A 9907-nucleotide genomic window follows, 5' to 3' on the forward strand; every position below is an offset into this window, starting at 1 on the left:
TTTAACTTGAAAATCCAATAAAAAAAAACGCCAAAGTTCTCAACATTAAAATTAAAACCGCCAATATGACAATCCTGTTTGAGCCTGGTCTTGTCCGGCAGCGTTTGGCTTCGTCCAAATAGTATTATAGCGATGTCCACATGTGACGATGGAATGACACTTTGATCGAAAGTTGCCATATTTGCGTTTTATCCAACTATAAAAAGATATTTGACAACTGCGTCAAACTAACTCTAATCTAGTTTGATTGAGTTTTACTCTAATTTGTGAAAACTTGGGTACCGGTAGCTCTAATTATAACTATAATCTAATTTCCAAAAGCTAAAAAAATTCTAGTTGTCCAAGACTGGATGAAGATCAATTCATGCATGGCATGTTAAAGTTGTGTAACATCAACTGATATATTAGTGTACGTTGCATATAACTTTATCTCCAACAACTTGTAGTTCAAAGAATTTAGTCCATCAGTTTTCATTCTCAAGATTGTGTGTCTTAGTAGATTGAAACGGTTTTTGTTGAGAGGATTTCCTTTGTCTCGTTTGTGTGGTAAGGATGTAAACCGGCAGATGGCACCAGAAGGTCGAGCTATCTTAATTGCTTTTGCTCTAAGTCTAGAAAGAAAATACAATTTGTTGATTCTTAGTTCTTTCAGCACATGCCTTTAATTAGAACTTTGTCTTTGAAGTAAGCAGCTTAAATCTAAACTCACTTTTGGTTGCTTTGTAAAGCTGAGTGTTAATCCACAATTATCTTGAGAAGCAATTTTAATAAAGATTTGTTCAATTAAGTTATCTGCTTGCTGTTGGTTTATTGTAGAAAAAGTCAGTAAGCAAAAAAAGATAAATCGTTTGGTTTGTAGTAAAATTAATGATCTTTAGTCTAATACAGGGGTCCGCAAATAATTTTTGGTGCGACCCAAAAAGCAATCGTTCGAAGTCTTCGCGACCCAAACGTTTCGGAAGCATATAATTTTGCGCAAAACACTTTGCAAATTAATATCAATTCCAATACGGTCGTCCCCACTTATTAAGGCCACATCGGGACCGGACGATTTTGGCTGCGGGAGACAATTTTCTACCACTCCTATACCTTCAGTAATTCCGGAATGGACCAAATTGGGCTTAATAAGCGGGTGGACCTATTAACCGTGCGCTTCGTTGTCGTGCAAGCCTCTGGGGCTGAAGGTCTACTCTATTCTTTTACCAGCCCAGACTCAAGATGTTCCCGGACTACACTGGAAGGCTACTAGAGAGCAGCCAGTATTTAGTTTCATCATCCATGACACGCAGACCTTCCACTCCGTTAGGTGGCTTGAAGATGGTACAGTTATTGATGATGTGGTTTGCAGTCTGTTCCTCGGCACCACATTCACAGCAGGAGGAAGAGGCCAATTCCCCAATGACGCATGGTTGACCGGAAAATCCCGACGCCCGTACGAAGACGGTTGAGGCGCACCCATGCTTGTCTTTGTAGTGTCAGGCCGATGGGGCATGTGTCGGCGTTGGGGATGAACGAATGAAGTCCGGTGGTACTTTACTTCCTTTCAGAATTTCATTTAAAGTCCGCCCAAGTAGCCGCAGAGATGAAGTTCATCTGCTGCGTTGATCAGAAGTTGAGCGGCTGGCACGAATGGTTGTCTTGACTTCAGTCGACGGGGTGCTGGTTTGGGGAAGCAGAGATCTTGTGGTGGAGAAGATGGTTAGGCTTTAGTGCCCGTCGGCCAAGAAACAGAGTGGCTTCTTTGCGACGAAGCTCAGAAGGTTGGATGCCAGCGAGAATGGCAAAATTATCCAATGGTGTGGGACGCAGGCATCCGGTAACTGTGCGTAGGGCGCTGTTTATGGCAGTGTCGATGTTATGGCAGTGTGCACTGCAGCACCAAACAGGTGCACAGTACTCTGCTGAAGAGTAGACAAGAGCTAAGGCTGCTATACGCAGTGTCAGCCCTCGCCCCCCAGCTGTGGCCTGCCAGGCGCTTGAGTAGTGCAGCGTTGGATGTCATTTTCTTGAGCAGTGACACCAAATGGTGGCGGTATGTGTACGATCTGTCTAGTGTCACCCCAAGATATTCTGGTTCGGGGTAGAAGGTCAGAGGTTTTCCATTGTTCTAAACATGTAGCTCACGATTAGCTTCCCGATTGTATATGTGGAAAGCTGCCGCCAAAGTTTTGTTTTCGCCAAGTTTCAGTCGCCAGTTCTGGAGATAAGCTGAGAGAGTTTTCATGCCCTGGCTCAAGCTGTCTTCCAGGCTATATATATAACCGTGGGCTTAACTACTGTACTACAATCGAAAGTATAAATTTTCTTGTAGCCTATCAAATTGTACGAAACTCAGCACATCAAAGACTATATATATGATTTTATTTATTTTTGCCATACAGGTTATATTTATGGTAATTTTAAACCGTTTTGTGACCCACCGTGAATGGTCTCGCGACCCAAATTTGGGTCGCGACCCACTATTTGCGGACCCCTGGTCTAATACATGGAGCTCGTCATTTTGGTAATGTCTGAAACTGTTTAAATCAAACAATAAAATAAAATTTAGATTTAATTTATTTTGCCTTTTTGCCATGTCATCATCTTCTCCACCCCACCCCGTAAAAGAATTGGACCATCCATTAACGGCTTGTAACTGTTCTGACGTAAAGCAAGATACCCCGCCAATGGTCACACCTCCACCAAGACGATATTTGAACTTGCTGACTGCCACTGAAATGTGTCGTGGATTCTTTTCGGAACAAACATACAAACATCTGCACGGCAGCAATTATCAGTTTTAGAGTAGGCTCCCCGTTAGGCTGACTAACAAAGAAAAATAGCAAAAATGTAATTAACTTAATCGGTTAAGAAAAATAGGTTAGATTCAAGGTTGTCGTTGAAAAACCAGTTTTCAAAACTACTTCGTTTGTGTAGTTATAACCAAAGTTATGATCACTGACTTGCTGTTTTCTGGCATGAGATCGACATCATGAAATACGAAGCAGCGGTAGTTATCCAACTTCAAGGCTTCTGTGTATCCAATATTGAGTAATTTGGCTTTGTTGAATTGTCCTTTTTGACTTTGGTTAACGACAAATATTCTGTATTCAACATTCTGTCTTTGCAATATTGGATGAATGTAGTGAAGAAGCATCCGCAAGTGAAACCATCTATCTCTGTAATATTGACCCAAAAACTAATGTTTTTTAACACAAAAGCAACGAGATACAGCATAGTATACTTCAGATCTCTAAGAGCTATAGAATATCCCTGAGAATTGGAGTAGTCCTACAAGGGTGAAAGAATTGGGCAGTGGTGCAGTGCTAATGCAGCGTGACGGAGCTCAGCACCAGCTACCTTTCCGATGGAACTTCAAAAAATATAGGGCAACACTGGTACCAGTAAAATGGTCATTTTATGAAATCCTTTTTTTATAGCCAACAGAGCTTCACTACCAATAAGACTGGCACTACATCACAATTCACAATCAACTATCGAACCAAAAATATTGGACTGTGCATTTAAGGACCGACGCCAACTGTAGTCACGTCAACATAACTTTGAACACAACAGCCAGTAACGATTCCGAAAGTAGGCATATATGTATTTTCCTAGTACTTTTTCTTACTTATGTGGGAACGATAAAATCGTTTTTCATAATTGATCATCTAAAACAGCGGTTCTCAACCGGGGATCCGCGGACCCCAAAGGGTCAGTGAAGCGATTTCAGGGGTCCATGAAAATTTCCGAGTTTGCAGAATGATTGATTACAAACGAAAAAAAGGAGAAATTCTTTTTAACGGTCAACAATTTTTTTTTAATTTTTTATAAAATTTATAGAAAAATAATAAATCAGCATATAGCTTATTGATTTTTGATCCTGTGTGCCAACATACAGTAGCTAATATATAAACTGAATTAAATTGAATCACAACAAGCTACTTAAAAGTCTAGGCAAACATAGGCTATCAACTTCACCTATACGGAACAATAATAGCAACTTTTCCGTTTTGTTTTCTGTTTGGTTTGTACGTTCCGCCAGCCATCAGATCAAGGTTGCCTTTTGCTACATCATCAAACGTTACTGGAGGAACTCCGACCTACAAAAAACGGCAAATGAGTTTTTGAAGTGTTTTCCACCACGAAATGCAACTTCACAAACCAACCTTCAATGTTTTATAGACGGTAGCATTAAATAAAAACAGATCCCATAGGCTATATGCAGTGGGATAAGGGAACGTTCAAATATTACGTAACGCCTTCGAGGGGGAGGGGGGGTTTATGCAAAGCGTTACGTTAGCGTCACATCTGGGGGGAGGGGGTTCAAGCAAAACGTTACGTAACGCTTTCGAGTACGGAATGGTAGTTTTTTGTGCTGAATTCGTAGTGAAAAAGCGTTACATGGGGGAGAAGGGGGTCAAAAATTCGGAAAAAAAGCGTTACGTAATATTTGAACGTTCCCTAACTTCAGGTTTGCAGCTTGGGTGAAAACAAAGCAGGAAGCTTAACCGTAATACAAATCACAGTTTGAATTCAATGCTACTTTTTACTTGAAACTGGTGATTGATGTGGGAATCCTAATCTTGGGACTGAGCAAAACTCGTTGAAAACTTAACCGTGGAAGCTTCACGTACCGGTAGCCTACGTAAACTATACAGTCGTAGGCCTAGGACTAATTCGTAAATAATGTGAAAGCTTTAAATTTCTGTCAAGGCCCCACTCATGGACGATGTAAAGTTTGTACGTGTTATTGAAGTGTAAATTAGTGCCTGTGAATATCTTTAATTTGTAAGTCAGTGCCTTCAAGTAACTTACCTGCAATTTATTTATAGCTAAATATTGTTGGTTTGCTGGTTGCACGAGCTATGCTCGAGCACACTCGGAAAATTGAACATGTAAAAGTTTCTTTTTTTTTTTTCTTTTTTTCTTTTATGGCAGAGCAAAATGTTCATCCATTGAATTGTTGGGGCACAAATAGAAATACATGTATAGCCTACCCGTTTAGTGGAGTAAAGCTGAAGTAGGCTACGTCGTCTATAGCAGTGGTTCCCAACCGGGGGGAAATTCCCCACTAGGGGAGAATTTTGAAATTTTCAGGGGGAAATTTGGTTTTAAGATTGTGAAGCTTTTTAAGCCTAGTAAGTTGGCCTACACTAGAGCTTTAAAGCGTTAAAGAGGAGCCCTTAACTCCCGATAATGCAACTGTGCAGTGTGCACTGACATGGATGCAAACCATCACGTAGGCCTACTTCTTTTTCATGCAAATACTCGATGGCTTTCAAGAGAAAACGTAACCAAGCGAGTGTTTGAGTTCAGAGACGAGCTTAAATTATTTTTTGACCTTTAAATAAATTTGAAATTTGTTGCATTGCTGAATGATGACAGATTGGTTAGATTCCTTGCTTATTTGGTTGATATGTTTGGTCTGTTGAATAACTTGAATCTGAAAATGCAATGGAAAAACACCAATATACGGTATATATTCAATCGCCATATCCGTTTGAAGCAGATTGCTCATCAACATGGGTTATCTGTATCCATGCGCCATTGACATATTGATACCATGTAAATTTACAAACTGTAGGCTACTGCTTCCATGCTGGCTCAAGGCAGGTTGGAAGAGTGTGAGTGATTTATTCCACTGTCATTAGGATATTGTCTCACGGTACTAGAAGGCTCTGCTGTCCTGATTGCGGGGAGACTACGTTTTGTCTGGCTTCTACTTTTCGATCAGCCTATCTTGGGTGGCCCTTCCAGGAGCAGATGCCAGTACCGCTCAGCATTTAAAGATGCTTTGGAAGCTTTCACTAGCTTTCACTAGCTGATGATTGAAAGAGAAAAGTTAGAATGAACAATTGAACATGTCACCATGTTTAAAGAATCAGTCCGGTTACTCAACGCAACAACAGGACTGATTTAATGATAAGAGACAGTTGACCGCCTCAAGTGGACAGTTTGCTGGGTTGGTTCACAAAAGAAGAAAGGTTTATTAGTCATGTTTAAAGAATTATCATCGGTGCTGGTTGTTGACGGCACAGAACAAGTTCTTCCAGAGTTGGAAAAAGAATTGATTTTGCAACATCTCACAGCATATTAGAACTGGAATACATTTGATATTTTTCTAAAATTTATGACGATGAGCTTGATTTGATACGAAATTCCTTCACATTGTTAATGGAAAAACTTCCCGATAAATTGCAGAGAAAATTTTTAGAACTCAAAACGGATTCTTGCACAAGAGACTTATTCAGAGAAACATTCAATCACTGGATTTTGGCCATTATTGTGTAATTCCTATCCCAAAGTGGCAGAGAAAGCTATTCGAAGTATCCTTCCCTTTGCTTCCACTTATCAATGCAAATTAGGTTTTTCAACTCTTGCAGATGAAAAGAAAACAGACAAACAAATTAGACGTGGAGAATGATATTCGTTATGCTCTTTCCAATGCTCTTCCACCACATTCATGAGTTGTCGAAACAAAAAAATCACAAGCTTCACACAGACTGTTAAATGCATTGACTCTTGTATTTTGAATGTCGTTGGCTCCAGCTCGTGTCCGATCGAATTTGGCGTTGGATGGTGATGTCATATGTGGCTTTGGAGGGCCATCTATGATGGGAAGGACGTGAGAAAAAATCGCATTGCATGGATGGTGGGGTTGTGGTAGTTTTAACTTTTCTAGTGTTTCGTTTTTCATGGGATTTTTGTATCCTGTTTTTTTTTTTCGAAAATTTTCGTGCCTTCCCTAGTTCTTTTTCTCCAGAGTGATCAGTCACTAGCAAGTTGTTCCCATGAATCCAGATCAATGTTTGCATGGTTGAGGGAGACTTTCAGCTGATCTTTGTATCTCATTTTTTTCTTTGAATAAAATACTTTTCAGCAACGTTCTTCATGAATTAAATTATTTTAGTATGAAAAAGAATATTAGGCTATACAGGCTAAAAAGCTTATTACTAGTGAAAGTTTAGTCTTACATGACTTACATTAATATATTAATTTAAACGAGTTTTTAACAAACTAAAGTTATAGGAGGGGGATTTAGATTTGAAGATTGACAAAAAGGGTCCACCGGATAAGAAGGGTTGGAAACCACTGGTCTATAGTGAGCCAAGTAGGCTACGTCGTCGACGTAGAACATTATATGCGACGTCAAGAGTATTATGTCATATTGTTTGATTTTAATGCAAAATCTATCGAAACGAGTAAACTATATCTGCTGCAAACTAAAAATTATCGTCAAGCCAAGTTGTAGTATGATATATTAATCTTATACAATATGACCTAGGCCTAGGTATTATTGAGCAATTGCGCGTTTTTTTGTCGTTTTCATTTCGTTTCGATAAGCTACTAACCTACAGATAGCTCAAGAAATCTATGCAGAAAAGCTTTTACATTTATTTTACTATGTTCTTAGGCCTATATCACATCACTGGCACGCTAAGTGTCCGAAAGTAGAAAATAACTTTTATTTATCTCACCTGGTTATGTGGAAAGTGTTCATCACCGTGACAGGTTGATAAGTTAAAGTCTTTTACATGAAAATGATTCTCACTTGGACTTATTTTGTTCCAGTTTAATGAAATCACTTTTCTATTTTTGCCAGTTTTTAACTCCGGACATTTTGGTGATTTGTCCAAGTTTTTGCAACTTGAGTTGCTGTTGTTAGAAATTGCGAACAAAGTAGGCCAAGGCTTAGCAGTTTGATTGAGTGACATAAACGCATTTCTTGTTAATGAAGATTCAACTGAGAGTTGATTCGGGTGAGAAAACTCTAAATTGGTTGTGTTTTGTTTTTTTTCAAGTGTCAGATGAACAAAACTACTTAGCCTTGGGTTTGAAAAGTTCTTCGTGGTAAAAAGATAAAAAATGCCAACAATGCAACCAATTGAGATAAGTAGGCTAAAACAACAATTCGACACCTACTGTATTTTCCCCACATATTAAATTTACAACAACTTAAGAAAAAGGTTACAAAACACAAAAGTGAGGTAAAATGTTACTAAAAATCGAGATATAACTTTATGAAACCATAGGCTAAGCAGATAAAACCAAACAACGATATAGGCTGGACTATAAACAAATAAACTAAAAATTGCAAATGTTTTCAGCCACACAACATGTCAGCCCTGCATGTTAGGCCGAGAATTGCAGAACTTATGAGCAAAGCCTCGTCGTAGATTTTAGTGTCAAATTTGGTAGAATAGGCTATAGGCCCCAAGCTTAGGCCTACAGACTAATTTTGAAGTAATTAAGGATGGTTATGGCTTAAGCATCATTGACATTCAAGTAGGGTATAAAGTTTTTAATGGTAGCCTATATTTATGTTCAAATTAGCTAAATGTAATTGCTCCCTCACTTTCGTTGCCAAATGTCGCGTGGACATAATTATATAGCTCACCAATTAGCCTAATCTGGACTACGGTCAGGGCCGCGTTATCACCATTTCGCCTCCTCCTCTGAAATCCACTAGTGGGGCCCTATGTTTAGTAATGGCGCTTAAAAATAAAACAAGAGAGCATTAAGGTCATAAACTTTTTAGTGGGGGAAAAAAATTACATTTATAATTTCAACAAAGAGTAGGCTAAGCCAGGGCTTCCCAAACTTTTTTGCTCGCGGCCCCTTTCATTCTCCTAAAATTTTCCGCGACCCTTCACGGTAAAAATGATAAGCAGTACGAAATATGCATTTGTGATATTTATGAAAAGATTTAATTCGAATGAAAACTAAAAACAACCTAAGGATACTCGAAGCCTACTAGCTTACTTTACATTTTACAATTTACATGTAGCCTAGGCTACGGTAGCCTACACGTAGCCTAGCCTACTGGGGAAAAAACTAAAAACCAAACACATTTATTCCGTGTGATAGATGCGACCGCTTTTTGCTACAAAGCAAGTCCAGCTGTGGGTCAATGTTTGTTAATGCTAGTCCCAAGGCTGTTTCAATGATTCTTAGGCTGTTTGTGGTTTTGATGTTGTTGGTTTGTTTTGATTGCCATCAAAATGGGAAAGCTGATTCGTAAAAATTGTTGTCGGCTCCAGCTCGTGCCCAAACATTCGTTTTGTCATCAAATCGAATTTTTCTTTGGATGGCGATATCGGATGTGGCTTTGGAATCCCATAGTCTATGGTCCCATAATCCCAGTCAAGAAATCAAATTGACTACCGGTACATTATGATATATGAAAGATAGAGGCCTAAGTCTTCCATTTCTAATGCAAGAGCCTATCCAGGTGCTGATGCAAACAGTGATCATAACCCTGTAATTGCAACAATTAAAATTCGTTTAGGCCTAAACACTCTAAGTCTGTATCAACCGAAATGTAAACTGAAATATTTGTTAAGTGCTCTGAAAGACCCTGTAGCCTAATAAGAACAGATTTTTGTCATGGTGTCTTGGATAATCTCTCAGCTAAAGAAAAGAAAGAAACAGTGTCAAAAAATATTATAAACAAACTAAAATAAGTGGGCCCATAATCAGCTGTGCCCTCCCCAGGGGAGGAGGGGGTAAGAGAGAGATTAACACAGCCCTGGCTTCGGTAGCCTAGCATATGGTAGGCAGAGGTGGGCAGCCGCTACTTTAAAAGTAGCGCGCACCCGTTACTTTGAAAATCTCGAAAACTGATTCATGTTTTTCTACTTTAAGCTGGAAAGTAGCGAAAGTGCGACTGAAACAAATGTTTTGTCTATCTGCTACTTTGAGAAAAAGTAGCATCGGTAGGCCTACTACAGCCGCTACTCTAACAAAAATTTGCTTCTGCCATTGCTACAAAAAGTAGTGTATTAGTAGCGGTGCTACAAAAGTAGCGCGCTATTGCCCAATGCCCACCTCTGAATGACAGGCTACAGTTCGCGTCGTGCAAGCAAGTCAACTTCTACCCTAAGCCTGCACGCGATTTGAACACAAATAAGAGGGTGTTTCAAAT

The 9907-nt window shown here is 39.3% G+C and overlaps 1 protein-coding gene across 1 annotated transcript; it reads right to left on the minus strand.

The window, feature by feature from the left end:
* Nucleotides 1–376: 376 nt before the first annotated feature.
* Nucleotides 377–8365, minus strand: LOC145764377 (beta-1,4-galactosyltransferase 1-like). Its single transcript, XM_082575992.1, has 5 exons — nt 8339–8365; nt 3961–4082; nt 2943–3158; nt 2565–2756; nt 377–611 (listed from the first exon to the last, which is right to left on the minus strand). Exons 1-5 carry the CDS (start codon nt 8363–8365, stop codon nt 377–379), a joined length of 792 nt encoding a protein of 263 aa, XP_082432118.1.
* Between the last annotated feature and the right edge of the window lie 1542 nt (nt 8366–9907).

Source organism: Aplidium turbinatum, chromosome 2 (assembly GCF_918807975.1).
Source record: "Aplidium turbinatum chromosome 2, kaAplTurb1.1, whole genome shotgun sequence".
Taxonomy (NCBI): Eukaryota; Metazoa; Chordata; class Ascidiacea; order Aplousobranchia; family Polyclinidae; genus Aplidium; species Aplidium turbinatum.

Coding starts and splice junctions, on each gene's coding strand:
- LOC145764377 (XM_082575992.1), bottom strand. CDS start 8,365: ATGTCCACGCGACATTTGGCAACGAAA. Junction 4,083..8,338: donor CGCGACATTTGGCAACGAAA/GTGAGGGAGCAA, acceptor CGTTTTTTGTAG/GTCGGAGTTCCTCCAGTAAC. Junction 2,757..2,942: donor CTCATGCCAGAAAACAGCAA/GTCAGTGATCAT, acceptor GCTGCCGTGCAG/ATGTTTGTATGTTTGTTCCG.